Source organism: Myotis nattereri (genome assembly GCF_964212035.1).
Source record: "Myotis nattereri genome assembly, chromosome: 14".
NCBI classification, from domain to species: Eukaryota; Metazoa; Chordata; class Mammalia; order Chiroptera; family Vespertilionidae; genus Myotis; species Myotis nattereri.
The window spans coordinates 47,627,149-47,649,091 of NC_138089.1; the positions used below are offsets into that span (position 1 = coordinate 47,627,149).

The 21,943-nt window shown below is 39.4% G+C and overlaps 1 protein-coding gene across 17 annotated transcripts in view; it reads left to right on the forward strand.

The window, feature by feature from the left end:
- RBMS3 (RNA binding motif single stranded interacting protein 3) overlaps nt 1–21,943 on the forward strand; it is a gene marked incomplete at both ends in the record, with an annotated part of 935,783 nt that overhangs the window by 908,251 nt on the left and 5,589 nt on the right. For 11 of the 17 annotated variants that reach the window (XM_081105840.1, XM_081105826.1, XM_081105842.1 and 8 more), the window contains 2 exons: nt 10,018–10,098; nt 12,378–12,505. In XM_081105840.1, the coding sequence (XP_080961966.1) occupies nt 10,018–10,098; nt 12,378–12,505 (209 nt within the window). Of the gene's footprint in view, nt 1–10,017; nt 10,099–12,377; nt 12,510–21,943 lie in introns of those variants that run through there. The other 6 variants (XM_081105837.1, XM_081105843.1, XM_081105833.1 and 3 more) reach the window with 1 other exon arrangement.

The window sequence follows — 21,943 nt, forward strand, 5'->3', positions numbered from 1 at the left end:
GAAATTTAAACACAAAACGGGAAGACTACCATAAGAAAGTAGTAATAATACAAAAAGATGAACTTGGATTTAATTATCTACTCAGTTTCTGGGTGCTGTGGTGAATGTCAGATTGGCAATAGTTAATAGTGCATAAAAATTAAATAGCTTTATAAGTATGATCAGAAAGGAGAAATGAATCCTCCTGGACACAAAGAGGGTTAGCAACAAAATGTTCCTTCTGGGCCGTATCAGGTCATATTCCCCAATCCATGCTTTAACACCATAGTATGTGCTTACTTAATATTTGACACATAATAAGAGCTCAATAAAATTTTATCAATGCTGTTTATAAGTGAATTAAGAATATATGTTTATTATTGGAATTTTACAACACAGCATCTTCTTCTCTTAGTTTCTGAGATCCTCACATCTGGTGATTTTTTTCTCTATCCTAGAATTTGTCATTAGCAACCACTGTATTAACTCCAAATCTGAATTTCAAGCTCTAGTTCAATTTCAGACATGCTGCTCTGACTACCACCTCCTTCTATGCATGTCTTATAGAAGTATACCATATGTTCAGAAGAGTGCACAGTTGATGTTTACAACTCAATACATTTTACAGAGTATCCACCCCTCAGGTCTCTACCACCTACATCAAGATATCAAAGGTCCTCTTCTCACAGAGGCCTCTCTGGTGCCTAACACTTTCATTCTCTACAGCAACCATAACCCTGACTTCTAAACCATAGATTTGTTTTGATTGTTTCTAAACTTTAAATAAATAGAAGCATACAGTAGGAAGACTTTTATGTCAACTTTTTCTAAAAAGTGCAGCATTATATCTGTAAGATTCACCATATTTGTGGAGGTTTTTTTATTGTTTATACTAGAGGCCCAGTGCACAACATTCATGCACCAGGGGTGGGGGGTCCCTCAGCCCAGCCTGTGCCCTCTCGCAGTCCGGGACATCCCCCAAGGGGTCCTTAGCACTGCCACCAAGGCTCCCACCACCACCGCTGCGCTCACCAGCCATGAGCTCTGCTTCTGGCTGGGTAGCGCTCCCCCTGTGGGAGCACACTGACCACCAGGGGGCAGCTCCTGCGTTGAGTGTCTGCCCTCTGGTGGTCAGTGCACATCATAGCAACCATTTCTGCAGTTTGGTCAATTTTCATATTAGCCTTTTATTATAAAGGATTATTATACAATACAAATACATCAGAACTCATTCATTATACTGTGGATTGACATTTAGGTTATTTTCAACTTGGAACAATTCTAAATATGCTGCTCTAAATGTTTCTTACATATCTCTTGGGTATGTATTTGAAAGGATTTTTGCCATTCACATATCTAGGAGTGGGATTGCTTGGTGATAGGTTCTGTAAATGTTCAGCTTCTTTGTTACTGCTGTACAGTTTTACAGAGTGATGCCCAAAGTTAAACTCCTTCTAGCAACGTCTGAAAGTGCTTCCTGTCTATATCTTCTCAAACACTTGATATTGTCCATTTTTTGCCCTCCTGGTAGGAATGTGTATTATATCATCATATTGATAACTTATATCACCCTAATGACCAATGAGTAGGGTCTATATTCATATGCATATTAGCCCTTTGAATTTTAGATACTCTTCTGAAAAGTGTTTGAGTGACTATATATACATTTTTATGATTGTTTTGTATTTATTGAACTTTTTATTGAAGTAATTATAAATTCACATATAGTTTTAAGAAATAATATAGAGAGGTCCATTGTACAATTGCCTCAAGTTCCCTCAATATTTTGCAAAATTTTTCATCTTCAGTATGAAAGTTTTCATGCCTTTTCTCAAAATCATTTCTAGGTATTTAATATTTTTTATGCTATAGATACAGTATTTTAAATTTCATTTTTAATTGTTGCTGATAGATACAAATATAAATTTTTATTGACATATCCAACAGTCTTGCTAAATGTCCTTATTAATTCAAACAATTTTTTAAAATGTATTTGGAATATCTATACATTAGTCATGTCATCTGTTTAGTTTCTTCATCTATATGTCTTTTTTTTCTTAACTTATTATACTATCTAAAAACACTAAAACAAAGTTAGGACAGATGATACTGGACATCTTTATTTCATTCCAAAATTCAAACAAAAAGTGTTCAGTATGTCACCATTGATTATGATGTTAGCTGTGTGTGTTTGGTATATAACCTTTTATTCCTAATTTCCATTTATTCTTCATGTACCTAGACATGTTCTCATATCCAGGTATTAGATCTTATCAAAGATATTTCTGAATCTTTTGAAATGATCATACAATTTTCTTCTTTATTCTATCAATGTGGTGAATTATGTTGACTTATTTTCAAATATCAAATGTTTATGAGATATATTGAGCTGTAGTTTTTCCTTTTAGTAATGTCCCTGTCAGTTTTTGGTATAAGGAGCATGCTAGTTTCATGAAATGAGTTGGGAAATGTTCCTTTATGCTATTTTCTGGAAGAATTTATATAAGACTGGTTATTACTTATTTCTTAAATGTTTGCAAAAATCAGCTAAAGATTTTATTGTGGGAAGGTTTTGGATTATTAATTCAATTTCTTTAGTACAAAGAGCTACTCAAATTTTCTATTTTTTGTGTCACTTCTGCTAAATTGTGCTATTCAAAAAAATTTGTCTATTTAATATGAGTTGTCAAATTTATAGGCATAAAGTTGTTCATAATATCCTATTATCTTTTTTACTTTCTCACTTCCCATTCTCTGTTTAAGTCAATTAGACTTTCATTTCCACTACTCCATTGTACATGTTTTCAGTTTCCCCTCCATTCTGAACTCTGATGTACACTTCATTTTCAGTTTTTATCTGATTTATTTTTATTTCCTGAGTTGCCTTTGTGGTTTACTGGATCTCTCTTCTGTCCCATCTTTCTCTAGGTTTTAGGTTACCTATCACAGAAAATTTGAGGAGGGGAAGGAGATAATTCATAGTGTGTACATAGAGTTGTTTCTAGTTCAAATTTTAAAACATAGTTTCTTAATCAGCTATATTTCCATAGTATTATCTTTTATTTTCACTCCTACCACAATGATCTGTGAACATGCTCGAACTTAATGGGCTTTGTTGTTTTTTCCCAAAAAAAATATTCATGAAAATTACTTTTTCTACAAAATTGAAGGCCTCGCTAGCCTGTGATCATGGCTACTGCTTACAGATGAGGTTTGTGAATTTCAAGCTAAGAACAACCTCCAAGAGTCATTCTTGTTACTCTGCTGTATGCCACCCACAAATGGCCCCGCCCCCAAAATACAACAGTCTGTATTTTTTGTTTAGTAATTTAACAACACATCTCTCTGGGTTATGCTCAATACGATTCTGGGAAAATGGGTGGGATAATACAGGCTACCGATAATGCTGGGCTCCCATTTCTATCCTTTTCCTCTCTTCGAGTGTTTTTACTTCTAGTGTGTGAGGTATATGCTACTATCTGTATTCACTTCCACCTACTCTTCAGGGATAGTTACTGCTGTTACAACAGTCTACTTTGTTATTTCCATACTGGCATCTTAAAGAGTAAGTAGCCTACTTTATAAATTAATACTAACATAAAACATTATGAAAGCCTACACTATTACTATTCTGGATGGAGAGCCCACTTCCTTTTCCATCATGTCATTGACAGACGTAGAAAGGATATAGGAGGAACTGAGCAGTACAGTCCAGGTAGGAATCCAGCCTTACATAGCCTCCTCTCTGTGGATAGTCTCTCATTAGTTCATTGAGTGGCATTTTAAGAATTCTACTCTGGCAGCTATACTACTTAACCCTAAGCAAACCTGCAAAATGATAGAAATTTTCAATCTCTAAGTCAAGTCTTGCTTCCCAATTAAGATTATACAATTCTACAAATTCAAAAAATATGCCATCCAAACTGCAGGATACCTCTACCCAAGGAACACGGTGCCTCTCCCTCAGCCCCTCACCCAACCCTGATGAATCATAACTCAGGTTGTTGCCTACATCCTCAACTTTCCTTTATTAGAAGAAAGTAGAAGACCTTAAAAGTAATTCACTCTGCACGCTGTTAGCATCACCAACCACAATTGCTGCTTTATCCTCTCAGCTTCCTTTCTAAGGCACATTTATGACTTTCCTGTATTGTTCGCATTGACTTTCTGGGTTTGATAGAGCCTGGAGAGCTTTCCTTGCTGAAATTCGTTAAGCGGATTTATTAATTTTATAGCAAGGACTGAAGCACTAATTTACAATCTAAACAGTGTAATGATGATTCCAAAGGAGCAAGTTTGATCAAGTATTTTAGGAAATTCCAAAAATTGAAATGTGGGGGCCACTCCTTTGCTTTACAAATAATCAAAATATGTTTCCTCACAAGAAACATCTCAGACATTTTTTATTTGTTTTGGTGGGGGGAAAGAAAGTAAATCCAAAACTGAAAATTTAAGTTTTCTTTCTTGTTTTCTTGGAAATAATCAGTGGTTCCCCAGTAACAGAAACAGTTTGTTGTAACTTAAACAGGCAAAAACACACCTCCTCTCCAGTTTCACCATTTTTTTCCTTCTCTTTGTGTAAATATCTTGGTGATGCAGTGTCTAGACTTCTTGGAGTAAGTGATGGAGTCTGGAATTTATTCTGTGGGTTTGAAAGCGGCTATCCAGGTCTCCCACATGGATGTGAAAATCTGTTGCTTTCAGAATATGTAAAAATCATCAAACTGTTTACCAAAAAGTACAATTTATCAAATCATGCCAAACTTTGTGCTGCACACTACAGGGAAATATTGTATGAACTTGTTCATTTTATCTATACTTCATTTTAATGTTCCCATCAGTCATATCAAGAAAAATTAATTTTCATATGAATATAGACCCTACTCATTGGTCAATAACTATAAATACAAAATAATTTTCACTTATGAAAGAATTATGGCAGATTTTTTCTAGCTTTTGAGAAATACCCATAAAAGAAATTAGTTTCAAAGATGCACATCCATTCTTGTTACAGTTTTAATAAGTAATCCAAAGGGATTTATCGAGTGAAAGGGACAGATTTTTTTTTTTTTTTATGTCACAGGTCCTCCTCTTGGTCCTATGTCACTTGCAAGCCAGATAAAATGAAAGGCACCTTTGAAGCACCCAGATCTAAGCAATTTTTTGTGCATCCTGGATTATTAGGTCTGTCTGCACTTTATCTCTTAAGGAAATCAAGCTCTGTGCTTGCAAAGAAAATGCAGGGTTATTTGTCACCAATTATGTAAAGCTGAGAATTGATCTTACATATAGCTATAACCATGTCCTATAAGCAGTTGCTCCTAAATTTATAAGACTGCCACTTCTTGAGGCTTTACTCTAGGAAATATATGTCTACTACAGAAGAGTTTGTTGTACAAGTTTATCCAGAGATAATAGTTTTACAGGGTATAAAACTCCATAGCATCAACTTGTTTGAAATAAGTGTCTGTTCCTAATTTTCAAACAACGTTCTCAAGCCCTGTCTTAGTTACTCATGACCAAAGGGGGGGGAAAAAGCAACCCGAAAGTAGGGTTATTGGTTTTTTCCCATTAAAACACACACACACACACACACACACACACACACACACACAGAGCATATTGAACTGAACTGACCTCATCTAAAATAATAAAAGTGAAATATGCTAATTAGACCAGACAGCTGAACAACCTTCTGGACGTCATTCTGGATGTCCTTCTGGATGAAGCCGCCGTGGCAGGGGCTGAGGCAGAGGCAGTTAGGGACAACTAGGTAGGCAGGCGAGCAGTTAGGGGCAATGAGGCAGGCAGGCAAGTGGTTAGGTGCATGGGGCAGGCAGGCAGAGTGGTTAGGGGTGATCAGGCAGGCAGGCAGGCAAGCAGTTAAGCAGTTAGGAGCCAGCAGTCCCAGATTGCGAGAGGGTACAGGCCTGGCTGAGGCACCACCCTCCATACATGAATTTCATGCATGGGGCCTCTACTCCTATATAATAAAAGCCTAATATGCTAAGTGTCCAGTTGTCCATTCAACCAATCAAAGCATAATATCCTAATGATATGCTAAGGCTGCTCAATCACTCGCTATGAGATGCACTGACCACCAGTGGGAGACCGGTTGACCAATTGCTACAATGTGCATTGACCACCAGGGAGCAGACAATCGACCAGTTTACCAGTCACTATGACATGCCCTGACCATCAGGGGGCAGATGCTCCAACCGATAGGTTAGCTTGCTGCTGGGGTCCGGCTGATCGGGACTGAGCAAGAAGGGCTGGACATGCCCTGGAGCCCTCCCGTGGTCACTCCTCGGCCCCAATTGTGCACAGGTTGGGTCCCTCAGCCTGGCCTGCGCCCTCTCGCAATTTGGGCTGAGGGAACCCCCACCCCGAGTGCACAAATTTCATGCACTGGGCCTCTAGTTTATACTATAAAATCTCTACTGGTTCTCTTTAGAATAGTAGCATAAAAGCAAGTTAAGTAACACTTAAACATATACGGTAGCCCTCCTAGAAGAAAATCAGGTGCTCTGAGTATAAAGTAAAATTTAAAAATGTCTGGAAATTAAACAATAAAAATGTTAATCATAGGCATATTATTCTATTTTTTATCCAGAACTAGTTATTACACTCCATTAGTTAAAAAAAAAAAAACAGTATCTATAGTACATAGTAATGATCAAAAGGAGCCTCTTAAGACCTTATTTACTTAACTTCAAAGATAATGTAGTGGATTGAAAAATGCTAAATCACAGGTCAGAAGAACTGGCGTTTATTCCCATTATATGTAGGTCTCTGTTTCTCAGTGTGTAATATGGGTGAACCGTCCTGCCTAGCATACAGCGTTGTTCTAAACAGAAGGCGAGTATGAACTTACACCTTCAGCAGTTCAGTTAGGTCATGTTCCCACTTCACTGAATGTCATGGGAGGTGTGAAGATTTGCTGATTCTGTTTTACTGAATAAAACACAGAGTTTGGAATAACTCAGAATCATTTGAAGAAGCTTAGATAAGAATTACAGAATATGCTTTCCATTAACTACACAGCCTAGGAACTCTAGTTTGGCATGAGAGGTCTTAAGAAATGGGGTGGATTCTCCTGTGAGCTAGTGAAGATTGCTTTCTATAGCCTCAGATCATGTTCCTAAATCTAGTTCACAGAACCACCTCCTTAGAGATGCAGACAGGAGCAGAGACAGATCGAAGTCTTGTCCTGCAGATGGGTGCCAGTGATGGCATCGTCTTACGCAAAGGATACACTTATTAGGCCCAGTTGCAAAGTTGTAATTACTAACTCTGGGAGAGAAAATAACTAACTTGGCCCAGCTGGTGTGGTGCAGTGGTTTCGCATTGACCCCTGAACCAAGAGGTCACGGTTCGATTCCCCGTGGAGGCACATGCAGGAGGCAGCCAATCTATGATTCTCTCTCTCATCATTGATGTTTATGTCTCTCTCTCTCCCTCTCCCTCCCTTTATCTGAAATCAATTAAAAAAAAACAAACTTTTTTTTAAAAAGAAAATAACCAGCTCCATAGTGGATTGTCCTTTTACTAGTATATTTTAACTCTTAGAAAATCATGACCTAAGGGTAGAACATGAACCACAACAGTATCAACTCTGTGCTTAGATAAATTAATAGTTGATATATGTATATATATATATATATTTATATTTCTACTTGCTATAAATCTATATATATATATATAGATATATATTTATATTTCTACTTGCTATAAATCTAGGATTTCTGAGATTAAATTAAAGAAACATTTTACAAAGTATGTTTTTTAGAGCACTAGTTCTAAAAATTATTAGGCGTTACAAAAAAAGTTTTAGAAATGCTGGCTTAATCAACTTTAACTAGGCTTTTGTAAAATAATTATTTCTCAAAAGTGTTTTATTACATGTCAGTATCAAAGAAAAGAATATAGTGCACAGCATTACTGAAGTGCACTGGAACATAGAGCTTTTTTCTCACTTGAGGCTAGCATTCTATAAAAAATACATTGTAGGGAAAACTGAATCAAAAGATATTTAAAACCTATATAACACAGTCAAACCACCTGTCTGAAATAGTCAGGGGACTGTAATTATTCCCCGATGTACTCTCTAAAGCGGTTTTGTTGCTAATGAAAACACCTGCCACAGGGTTCTAGATGTGAAGTATTTGCTGAAATGTGACTCCAGAGTTCTATACTTATTTTAAAAATGGACAGCAATCAAATACCTGAATACTTATTAACTGCTTAAGGATACAAGGACAATGAGTTGGAGAAGGTATTTCTTAAAATGTTATATAAACCTGACAGGGATGGTGACATTAATATAAAAAGCTCAGAATGATCAATGGCTAAGAGGCATGCAAGATTTGTAATTGGAAGTGGAAGGTTTTCTACTCGTATCCTTTTATTCAGCCTTGAACAATAACTTATCAAGAATCAGGTTTTCGGTGTGTTAGAAGATGCAGAGACAAGTGACATTTGGCCCATCCCTTCCAGGAGATAATAGTCTGGACAATTTTAATAGACGAGTGATGAATGCTATCACAGAAGACAGGGCACAGAAAGCTCGGATAATATTGAACTAAAAAGCTAAATGAGTAATATCACCAGGCCTTTCAAACAATCGCTCTTGGTCCAAGTGACAAGGCTGTTTAATACGTACATATGTGAATTGCACTTAGCTGTTATTAGTAGCAACAAGAATACAGACAACAGTTTGTTTGTTTGATTTGGAGTTGTTTCTTTAAAGCTGTCTCTATTTTTTAACCAATAGTTACAGTAGGACAGTGCTTATTTTACAACGAAGATACATTTACTCCAGAATTGCTTTGCTGCTATAATTCTCCATAAATATTAAACAACAACCGATGAGCTAGTCTCCATTCATATATTCCCTTGATTCAGAATCACTTTGCCTCTTGGGTACTGAAAGTACCAAGATACGTAAAGCATACTAATTTAGGTTTTGATTATTTATGCATGGCCTTAATTTTTGAACTCAACAAATTGAGAAGAATAAATATTCACAGGCTTGTGATTTTTCATAAACATAATTTCTCTAACCTGCATGAATTGAGAAATCTTATCTTCATTAGAGGATTCTCATTCTAAAGTTTTGTGATGCCCATCAAGTTTAGGAACTCAGAAATAAAGTTTATTCTATAGAAAATTCCATTGTCGAAGAGTAGAACTTTGAATTTGCAAGGGAGATGTGTATTAGAAATAGGAATACAGGTCGTACTTTCTGTGAGATGACACTGTAATTTTTCTGGGGCTCCCTATCTTCATTGCAAAAATACATGTTATCCCCAATACATATGTTACTGAATACTACAACTCAGTGAAAAAAAATTGTTTGAATGTTTCATTGTTTATTTGGACGAAGAAAATTTGGAGAATTCAAGAAGTTGAAAAGGAAATCCTGAAAGTGACAAGAGAATGGGATGGGGAGGGAACAAAGGAGACTGTAACATTATCTGCAATTTATATACATAAATATATATAGATATAAATTAGATATAGATATAGATATATAGATATAAAATAGTTATGTGAAAATAAGAAAATGACAATTGCCAATTTTCAATGTTGCTACATAAGTATTTCTTGCATTATTCCTGTATTATTTTTATTTAGACAAGAAATTATTATTAACAATCTGATTCATTCATTCAACAAATAATTTGTTGAGAGCCTACTACGTGATAGATGCCAGCAGGAAAATGGAGAAAATAAAGAACATCATCCCTGCCCTCATGGAGTTTGTTTTAGATATGAAAGTGAAATAATTTGAGATCTGGTATAGACTGTTTACAAAGACAGAGTGAGGGGGTGGGGGTGGTACTGTGGAGGTGGGCTGCCATCAATAACTGAATCAGTAAGGAGAGGTAATTCTGTGCTGATAGGAACTGCCTCATTTTTGATCAAAATAGAGTGTAACTCTAATCATGCACTGCCCATGGGCCACATATGTGATGTCTACTTTCCTCTTTGGTTGCAATCCCAAGTTCACCTGCATTTTTCTTTGCTTCCCTCTAGTATATGACTGCTGCTGCTCCTATGCAAGGGACCTACATTCCCCAGTACACGCCTGTGCCTCCGACAGCTGTTTCTATTGAAGTAAGTCTGTCTCTGTCTTATGGAAAGAGGGTCACAGAGATACATCTCAGCCACATATGCCGTGGTCCCCATAGCCCAAGGAATCCTGATGTGAGATTTTTGTGCTTCTTTGAAATTGCAAGCTCAGTATATGAAAATATGTGCCCACACCTGGCTATGCCTAGGTTTTCCTTTGCACATAAAATAAGTTAATTTGCTATTAAAGTATGAGGGAAGTGTCATTTTCATATTTAGAGAAAAGATCAGAGACTAAATCTCTATCCCATCAAATGTTAACCACAATACCCATAAATAGGGAGTAGGAATATTGCAACTCTCGTGCCTTGTTACTCAGAGAAGTCCCTGGACCAGCATTACAGACATCACTGGGGAGCTTATTTAAAACTGCAAACTCTCACGTACCACCTGGACCTCCTGAATCAGAATTGGCATTTAAAAAAATGGAGGTAACATTATGTAAGTTTCAGGGGTGCAACACTATAATTCAGCATCTGTATATACCTCATGGTGCTCACCACCAAAAGTCTGATTTCCATCTGTCACCAAATATTTGACCCATTTGCCCTTCCTCCATCCCCCCCACCCTCCTCTCAGGTAACTATCAATCTGTTGTCTGTATCTATGAGTTTATTTTTGTTTTATATCCCACATATGAGTGAAATCATATGGTTTATGTCCTTTTTTGTCCGACTTTTTTCACTTTGTGTGGTACCCTCATGATCCATTCATGTTGTCGCAGGTGGCAATATTTCATTTTTAACAGCTGAGTAATATTCCATTGTATACATAAGTACACCACATCTTCTTCAATCCATTGAAACATTTTGTGTATGACAAATGTTTGCTGCTACTCAGAAGTTTAAGAGGACACTTCATGTAATTTAGGAACTCACAGAGACCCAGACTTGTAAGGCCCCAAAGAATGTGTCAGTTAATATTAAACAGGTTTTAATAGGACTTTCAAAATTTTAAGACTGTGTGATTAAAACACATTTTCCTTGCTATAGTTAGCTGTCAAAAAGTATCTAGAACAGGAGAAAATTATGAACATGAACATTTAAACATAAATCTCTGCTACATATTTGCATTTCTCTATCTCAACACCAAAGATATATGGTTATCTACAGAATTTGAGCATTTTGATGACTACAAAATAATGAGACACATTCAATAGTGTGGCTTATTGAAAACAATATAATTACTGTTAAATCTAGGACTTAAAAAGAAGTCTTTCATTAATAAAAATAGAGGTACACTCTGATATATTGCTTTTAGTTTATGTTTATAAGGAAAAGCATTAATTCATTTTCTATGTAAAAACACTCACTGAAAATTCACCAATATCCATACAACTAAATACTGGTGGAAGGTTCAGGAAAACACACACACAATACCAAATAGTATTAGGAAGAAAAAGATTAATAACGGGAGAATTTTCAGATTCTGAGGACCTCAAGGATCTTTTGTGGCAGAGAGCTGTCCAAGAACATCTGAAACTCAATATTGCTGCAGGTGTTCAAGGTTATAAGTGAAACTATGAGAATATATTCAGACAGATGCCTTTTAGGCCTAATAATTACCTAATAAAACTACCTATGCCTCTCTGGGAACCAATATGTGTCCCTAAAGAGACCGACTTCAGAAATTCATTCTTGTGGGCATCTGTGAGGATCAAGAGAATGAAAAGGTGAGGAAAAGAGCAAATCAAAATTTTGATGTTTGTTTGACTCTTTATCTGAAACCTTTAAGTGAATTCCAGTTCTTATTGTGGAAAACAAAAAACAAATCAAATTTCTGAAGGGAAACTTCCTTAACTGTATTCTTTTAAAAGAATTCCAAACTTTAATGTAGATGCTTATGCAGGTCAGAGTCCATTGCTTTGCCAGATCATATAGACATGGTACAGTGCACTATCCCAATAAAATGTTTGAGTATACAATTTTTTGTAGAAATCCTTCATGAATTTTTTTAATAAATTACCATTCAGTGTGGCTGCATACAGGTCTGGTTGAAGAGTTGTAAGTATGAGCAAAATGATTTCTGACCATTTGACTGCTCCAAGGACGTGATGGCAAGGATCCTTGGGAGCTCATGGAGGTGAATTTCTCAGCTCTTAGCCACATATGCTCCGTGGTTTTCCTTTGAGTACTTACTGTGGCTTCATAACTTAGTGTAATTTTCCTCCAGCCAAAGAGAAGAGGGGTCTTCTCTGAAGTCCATCTGGAAGAGGGCCCTTTGCTGAAGCCAATAAGACTTTGTGTTCTTATTTGCCTCCTTAGGGTGTTGTTGCTGATACCTCTCCCCAGACAGTGGCACCTTCATCCCAGGACACCAGTGGTCAGCAGCAACAGATAGCGGTGGACACATCCAACGAACATGCATCTGCATATTCCTACCAACAGTCTAAGTAAGTTCGAGCTGTACTAAGCTCTTTCCCTCAAGATCAACTATCTGGGCTTTACTCTCTCATGTTGCATCTGTTAGCTTTTGCTGCAATACAGACCATCTCAAACTTAGTGACACGCATTTATTTAGTTCATAATTATGTGGGTTGGCAGTTTGAGTCTCAGGTGGATAGTTGACCGAACATCTGGGAACAGCTGCTTGGCTGCCTCCTACACTCCCCCTATTGGGGATCGAGCCCTCAATGCAGGCATATGCCCTGACTGGGAATGGAACGGTCACCTCCTGGTTCACAAGTCGATGCTCAACCACTGAGCCAAATCAGTCAGGCATGACCAGCATTTTTTCAATTCTGATTGTGACTTATTTGCTGCTGCCCCTTTGGCCAAAGCATGACCAAGCCCTTGGTTCACTACCAAAAGGCTTGAATTCAGAAAGGAACATTAAAGCCATTTTTTAAAAAAATCTGTCATACATAACAAATCTGTCAAAACTCAATATTAGAGTTTTTCCAAACTATACATGAAACTAAGTAGTGAGCCTGCAGTTTGGTCTCCATTTTCCAATTTATCCAATCAATAATTATTGCTTACTGCATGACAGGGAGTATTGTAGATGCTAGTGAAAAACCAATGAACAAAGCAGATGCTCCCAACTTTTGGAGTTTTATTTTCTACTACGGGTAGACTCAGAATCAATGGGTCAATCAGCAAACAATAAAAAAGAAACAGAATTTCAAAGCAGACTGCTTAAAAAGATTCTTGTGGTAGAAAGTGACTGTGTAGATACCTAAGATTTGTATCAGGGACGGTCTCTCATATAGACCTAGTCTGTAAGATAATTAGAGGCCAATTTTGGAGAAAAAGCATTCTAGACAGAACCAACAGAGATTCAAAGATCCGGAGTGGGGGCCTGATGCTGAAGTGTTGTAGATAGGGCCACCGGAAGGAATTGGAGGTGACACAGTTGAATTTTTATATCTAGCCTTTGTGTCGAGTAATTATTCTTGGTTTCATGCTAAGTGAGTTAGAAAACCTTTGGAGAAGAAATGACAGAATTTTGTTTATATTTCAGTGCTTCTGTTACCAATGCACCCTGAGTAGAGAGGGATGTGCATTTTAGGATGGATTTCAGGATGCAGCGTTCCCCCTCTTGCAATTGTCCAGAACCCCTTCTCCATTCCCTATCTGATTAAATCAGCGTTAGCTGCTCCTACTTGTCAGCCCACAATGAGATACTCTTTCTCAGGATCCTCCCACCTTTTCATTGTCTGATGTGATGGAGAGGCGAGTGCTCTGCCTCTCATGGATTCTAGTGAGAGTCTCCCCATCCACCTCCCCACCCTGTTTCACTGGTAGCATCGTATGCCTGGTACTATGCTAAGAGACGGGACCTGTGCCCTCAGTCTAGTATGGGATTTAGACCTGCACATAGACAAGAAAAACAGACTGCAAGGAACAAAATGAACAGGGCTCTTTTTAAAAATGCAATAGAAAGTCATAGAAGAATGCACTTAATTTTTCTTGGTTGTGGTGAATGAACTGTGTCTTCAAGGAAGGCTCACGGTACGGAGTGGAAAAACTCAGCATTTCTTTGAGAACCAGATGCAGAATAGTGTAAAAAAGCAGATGGGACCTAGATTCTCATATCAGGTGCGATAATGAGGTGCTCAAACAGAATTTTCTTTGCGTGTCCTTCCAGGTGAAGTGCAATGGTTCAGACAAAAGGGAACAGAGTTCTGAAGTAGGATGGTGGCAAGTGTAATAATGGTGGAGAGTTGGGAGGTAGAATGAAGTAAGAAAAAAAGGGAACGGGACATTAAAAGCTCAAGCAATACTGTGGAGTTATTGATGCCACTAAGAGAGGCAGATGAGAAAAAATGGGGGGAGGGATGGTTGTGGAGAAAGATGAGGGATTGAATTATAATGAGTCCATTCACAGAAGCTTATTCCTTGGAAATATTTGGGGAAGTCTAAATCTGACCTCATAAAACTAGTGGCACCATGATTATGTGCCTTGAGCCACGAATTCTTACAGAGCTCTCCACAGATAATAAATGTCAAGACTAGAAGTCTCCATCCCTTGTCCTCAAGGAGGTAAGAAGAATGTTCCACAGGGAGTGCTCACTGCTGCAACATGACAGAGATGAAAGCACCTGGAACATTCCAAATGCGTGACATGGGAAAACCACTTGCATTGCCTTGCGGACATTTCTTAAGCCTGGAGAAAAAATTTCCACAGGTCCTGTTTATATTCTCAGTTTCCTCTTAAACAGTGCTGCTGTGAGGGTCGCCAAAGGAGGAATGCATGAGACCAAAAAGGGTAAATTATTATGAATTTATTAGGTCATCTGGAAAGCCAGATGGGCTGAGCCTCAAAATGGTGCCAACACCCAGGGATGGGTAGTCAGATTTTAAAGGACTCTAGGCGGAGAAGTATCCGGACTGGAGGGGAAGGATAGTGGTCTAACTGAAAGGGACTGTTCCTTGTGAAGTGGCCTAAAGGTCTCCCAGGGCAGGGGGCATTGATTCAATTGTTTGATGAGACCTAACATAGTCTAGCCTTTGTGTTTTATGGAATAGGGATGAAGGCCATGTCTTCCATCATTACTTACTGCTGAGGGGGATGCGAGATCATAGAGGGATGGACTTTGGAGTCGCTGGGACACTGTACAGATTTCTCAAGGTTGGAGGGAGGGGTTGCACCAGCATGACTTCCCCAAGAGACTGGTTGGTGAAGGCTTGAAAGTGGTCCTATTGAGTGACTTGGGAGGTAAAAGCTGGTCCTGAGGCTGCCACAGTGTCACTTCTCCGGTTTTGCTGCTTTTCTGGGCCTGGAGCTGAAATACAAGGGAGACCTAGATGTTATCTTTAGGGAGGAAAAGAGCAGGGGGCTAAACTGCCTGACTAGTGATAGGAAAGCGGAGACTAGGTTACCTGCGGGTTCAGGTTCTTGTTTTCCCCCCCTTGCTAGGCACCCAGAGCTTTCTGCCCGGGTGAGTTTCTGTACCTGGCGGTCAGAGGGACCCGTGCACAAAAGGAGGTTGTGATGATGTCCAGGGGTGGTTATTTCCTGAGTACAGCCAGCTTGTAACCTGGTGGATAAATTTTAGTATTATTGAGGCAAAAGTTAGAACAATAAGAATTATGACAAATGGTCTGATGGAAGAAAAGAGACATTGTTTTGGAGGGTTGTGGTATAATATACCAAAATGAGGTTTATTCTCTTAGCTTCCTTTGGCCTTGGGTGTGGTCGGCAAATGGCACTAACTACACTTCTGCTGTCTCCCTGAATAGGGTGGTTTAAGCTATTTACCCTCTGGTTGGGCAGGAAAAATGCAAACCATTACTCTTAAGTGTCCTCGGTTTAGGGAAGATAGGATTTACTAGATGGCTGCAAACTGCTGTTTAACTGTCTCAGTTTCCCTATTCTGCTTGTCCTGGATTACTGGCCTGTGCATATAACTTCCTTTTAACATTTCTCCTTAGAAACCTTTTTACAACTTCTCCTCACTTTCTTTTTCCCTCAAAATGCCGAAACCATACAATTTCTTGCCAATTTAATTAGAATTCTTAACTCTTAGAAACGTTAATTTTCCAATGATAATGAAAAAGTAACCCACCAGCATTTCTTAGATTGACATTTATGAACACTCTCACTGTCAAGAAACGTACCTTCAACAAAGCATATGACATTACATTAACAGTTCAAAATCTACTTTATAGATTTTCTTTAAAAAAAAAAAAAAGAAGCTAAAATCATGTGAACTTAAACATCTAAGTTTATCATTTAACTCAGAAATGCTCCAAAGCTTTTAAATTACCAATTAGGCACATGAGGCTGGAGAAGAGGGGGAGATGGGGAGCAGGCCCACAGACTCTTCTAGGACTACAGTTCCCAGGCCTCCAGCTGCTTGCATTTAAAACTGACACATTTTTCCTTAGAGATAACATGCTAAGGTTTGGGGATAATGAGTTCTGATAGTAGCAGGACGTTAAATAAACGTTTGCAGTTTTGCTGTAAAGGAAGTTGTTCTTTGGGAAAGGGGTGTGTGTCTAGTAAGACGCAGTGTCGATGTGAGGTGGCTAATGGCTGTGAGACTAATCCATCAATCCCAGTAATAGAGCCTGAGGAGGGCAGAATAAGTGGCCCCAGTGTCATTTCAAACGGAGATCAGCTTACCTGCCACCATAATTGTTGCTTGAGGCTCTGTTTTGGTGACATAAGTCTGTGGGGCCTTGTCAGCTTCTTCAGTGGCCAGTCCCAGAGGCCTGGGCACTCCAAACTGGATCCAGAGGGTGGCCTTGCTGGACTGGCTGAGGTCCGACTTGGAGGGGCTAGACTCCAGTTGGTTTCAAGTGGCCTTCCCTTTCACACCTTGGGCGGGGGTCTCGTGTTTGAGCAGGACTTGGCCCAGTGTTCTTCCTTGTTGCCTTTGAAGCATGGGCCCAGAGGAGGCTTTGCCCCTAACTTACGTTGGCTGGAGTACAGGCGTTTCATTTGGGGTTCATGAGAGTGGCCTCCTCCTGGGCCTCAGCATGATCTCACCTTTGAGTTTGGGTCTCCTAATCTCTATTATTAAAGATCTTCAAGGCCAGGTTAATGAAAAATAGACACAGGTCGACAAATCCCTCAAAAGGACTTCAAAGTTTTTGGCATATGTCGGGGGCTGATTGGGGTATAAAATGGGTGTTTAGAAGGAAGGGTTCTCTCTGGGAAGCTGTGGTGTAAGGTGGTAAATTTCTGTAAGGCCTCCATGAGGTGGGAGAGGAAGAGAGGTGGGTGTTTGTCAGGATTTTGAGTGCTTTCATTAAGTTTGTCATAGTTGACCGCTTTATAGGCAGCTTTTTTGAGTCTGGCCATGAGACAGATGATCATATGGCTATAGAGCCGGCGCCCTGGAAAATTAACTTGCTAGTCCCATCTCAGGTCAGTTCAAGGGACCACATAGGTGCCAACTGGATTGGCTGCCATGTGCTGTCTCTGGAGGGCATCGGCATGGTCCTGAGCTGCTAGCCAGACATGCTCCTTCTCCTCTGGGGTGAGAGAGGATGACATAGATGCCAGGTCAGGTCAGTGGAAAAAGACCCAAGACGCCTCCAATCTGTGCGAGGTCAGACATGGAAAATGGGATGTGTACCCACACAATACCCTCAGCCACCTCTCAGAGGTAAGGGGGTCGAGAAGGTGGAGGAAGAGGTGGAGTTCATAGATGTTGGGGGGGGGGGGGTGTCCAGGCAGAGGAGGGGCATAGAAGATGGGTTCGGGGGCCCCAGAGGGGAAAAGAGAATCGAGTGATTGGAAAGGTTGAAGAGAGGGTCTGAGGGACCTGACAGGTCGGGGAAGGACGGGTCAGAAGCCTCAGCGTATAAAGGCCCAGGGTTGACAGAAGGGGGCTTTGAGTGGAGAAGTAGGATTTGATAAGTAGAGCAAGTCTGACTGAGAGAAGGACAATTACAGAGTGTAAAGAAGGCCTGGCTGTAGGGAATCTAACCATTTTCCATTGTGGTGACAGAAATTAAGTCTCAGAGAATGTTAAAATCTTACGTTCCATTCTCAGGCCAATATAAGTCATTTACTGGTAGATTGTGGACAAGGCGCTTGGCCAGACCTCTGTGGAAAGGCTGAGCAAGTTAAGATTCCTAAGGAGACATCGCAGTGTGCTTTTTTGGGGGGTGCGGGAGGGGCACAAAAAAGAATTCCCATGGTGTAAATTAGGAAGAGGAGGTAAGCAGCAAAGGGAGACTCCCTGGGGAGCTAAACTAGGGGGAGGGGGTTGCTACCTTCTAGTCAGGCTCCAGAGAGAGGAAGGCAGCCTGATCCACGTGGCGGGCGTCCCCTGTGATGAGGAAGGCTGTGGGACTTGGTCCCAGGACTGAGGCAGGAGCGGAGAGGATTTGGGGCCTAGTGCTAGGTCTTTTGTCTGAGGTGTCAAGTCAGAAATCTGGAAGGGTGATCCAGTTGTCACTTACCAGAGATGAAATGAGCCAGTGTTGAGTGTGGGGTCAGCAATGAGAAAGAGAGGTCCCCAATCCACCTTGGCTGGTTCAGGAGGTCCTTTGAGGGAGGGAGGGAAGCCTAATTGAGGCCGGAGATCCTGTAACCTGAGTCGGATTCCTAGGTAAGCGCAGGTCGAGCTGCTGCTGCCTACTACTCTCAGAATAGCAAACTCAGGGTCGCCAGAGGAGGAACACACGAGGCTGCAAGGGGTGAAGAATTAGGAATTCATTTAGTCATCTGGAAAACCAAATGGGCTGAGCCTCAAAATGGCACCAGCAGCCAGGGACAGGGAGTCAGAGATTTTAAAGGACTGTAGGTGGAGAATTCTCTGGGTGAGTCCGGATTCTAAAAAGGCCCAGAGAGGAAGGACAATGGAAAGGGAATGTGGGTCCTGAAGTGGTCTGAAGGTCAGTCCCCAGGGGAGGGGATGTTGATGCAATTATTTGATCAGGCCTAACAGCTACAAAAGTGCTAAGAGCTTTTGACTTGCAATAGCAACAAAACAATAAAATATTGAATGGAAACAAAGAGGAGTATCCTAAGTCTGGTAAATAAGTGAATGACAATCACTTCTGAAGTTTCCTAAAAGGAAGAAATTTAATGTGACGCTATCCATTCGCAGCCCAGGGAAGCTGACCTGTGTCATGGTAAGACATGAGGTTCTTCAGAACCATTCAAGGAAGACACTGGGAAATGAGCTAAGCATTTGGGTCATGCAAACACCTGGGTTCTTTCCATTATATTACCATCACCAGGGAAATGTTCAGAGATGCAAGAGCACCCACAGAGGCATTTGTTAAGGAAGCATTCCTTAGAAGAAGGCACACAACAGTTTAGATTCTCCATTATCCTTAAAAAGGCCACCAAAATCTCTCTAACAGTCTTGTTTCGAGATCAAATCACAAACAAAAACCCTAAAATTATGGGCTACAAATTTCTCTGTAAAACTGTATCTTTTCTGTTCTTGTAAGAGTGACGAGTATTTCTAAAATATTTTTGACAACCCACGTTATATCTTTACTCCAAATTTCACAAAGGGCAGCTTATTTCCATCATCATTACACTAATTGCCATGCCCTTACTTTCATCAGGCAACCCATTTCTAACAATCATTATGTTAACTGAGATATGGATAGTTTAAAGTGCTTGTACAAACCTCTGGCCTTTCTTATTAAAGGGTGGCTGACCTCCTGTGGGGTGTGAAATTCTGATTAGGGTAGAGCGCCCCTGAAAAGTAGTTTAACCCATCACACATCTTTAACATCATAATGTCTATACTAAAGTTATTATAAAGTAAATTAGAGACATCAAGGCAGAAGGCCAGCAGGATAAAAGTTTGAGAAATATAAATGATATGCGTAGGAACAAAGAGGTTATGTTTGGGATCTATGTCAGCAGATATTTTAATATTTCAAATTCTACTTTCCAAGCTGAAAAAACAGGTATTCACATTTGAATTCATGCTTTTATGTTTGTTTTTTCCATTGCTAAAAGAGATTAACTCTGGATTCTAATCCCAAAAGGCAAAAAATGATACCTGTGGTTTATTTTAGAAGTTCCATGGAAATTCCAGGTCCTGCCCAAGTTATTTGCTTTTCTTTGTGCTATATAGGAAATCTTAAAAACAAGTAGAACTTACATAGGCAACTTTCCAGGAGCATTAGATTCTAATATGCAAAATCCAAAGCCCTTGATTCAAATGCCATCCTTGCCACTGACTAGTTGTCACTCAACCCTTTGGAGCTTCCTTTTCCTCTTAAAGTGAGAGATTAGATTGTTCTCCAAAGAGTGTAAATTAGATCTCTGGCACATAAGGGAGGATTAACCACCATTCCCTGAAGTTGGGAGGGGCGGCCAGAAGTAGTGTTGGGAAACACAGCTTTAACCTAAGTGAAAGGCTTTCTTAATTGCAGTTCTTTTCAAAGCTATTAATATGCTAATGGCTGTGACCTCCTAGAAAGCCAAAGATTTCAAATGTTTTACTTCCTGAAAGATTAATGTGGCCTGCCCTCCTCCTTTTGAATTCTAAGAGTTATTTGTTTTAACATTTTATATTAAAGATTGAAACTTTTTTTTTTATTGGATACCCTTTGTTGCTGTGCCCTAATCACATGCACGGCTTGCCTCTGGGGAACCCAGAAGTGGGCGTCTAGTAAGCAATTTTTCCTAAACTCTGGACCCCTTTTCACATGGCACCACGTAAGGCTAATCTGTCAGGAATGACATGGGAGGATATTACATTATTAGATAATCTCTAAGACTTCTTCCTGCTCTAAAAGTCTAGAATTCTAAGTTATGTTTTGCTACTTCCTAATCTAGTCACTCTACTTTTCCTTATTTGTGTGTGTGTATTGGGAGGTAGGGGCGAGTTGGAGGATGAGAGGGTTCAAAATGACTGTGGTCTTAAATTCAAACCCCTAGTCTTCCAACACTCACACTCACCTTAGGGGAGGCCCTTATCTCCACCCCAGTACTGCATGGTCTCGTTATGCTACCATTCTTCTCTGGCTGACTGAACTGTCATGAACACCAATTCCCGACATACTGTAAGTATATTAATGATATGTAAATGATATCCTTGATTACCATGCTTACATGACCTTTAAGCATGTGAGTGAAAATACTTTTTCATACTCATGATCTCATTCACAAGAATCTCTCTTTTTAAGTTGCGATCACTTTTCTTTCTAAAGCAATCTCACTGTTCAACTTAAAGCATTCTTTTTAATAAAAATCACAGCCTTTAGAAAACTTGTTTTTATGGATATCAGTACAATCCATAATTATTATTTTAAATATGCACTTTCACACTTTACCTGGGACAGAGAAGGTACTAATGAATAGCAACACTTTCCCCCTTCAAACTTCAGCTAGCAGCCATGAAAACGTAAAGTACAATTATTTATTTCTCCTCATTTGTTTTCAGGTAGCATGAGATTACTTGAAGGATCGAATAAGTGATGGGAGAGGGCTATTAGAAGCATTTGTGTAAGGTTATAAAACTTGGCAATAGCTCCAGCATAGCTTATAAATATGGATGCTTCAGGACCTGTGCACATGACATACCTGAGCCGTGAGGGAGTTTCAAGTCTGTGTAGGAAGACACTGTTCATTGAGCAGCTCTCAGAGATTCGTGCTGTTTCGGGCATTTTCTGCTTGATGGATAATAATACTGGGATTGAAGATGGGAGTAGGAGCAAAGTATAGATGCAAAAAATAAAACACAAAACCATGCCAGATAGGTTTCTAGAGATGAATGGAGTAAATCTACACTTTGCAAGGTACATAGAGAGATCAAATATACACCTTGGTTCCATAACTACTACTATGAAAATTTCCCTTATTGGTGCTGCTATTGTGAAAATTTTAATTGCATAACTCAGAAAAAAATGCATTTCAAGAGCCTTAAACTATTGGTTAAAAATGGCTCTATTCAATTTAC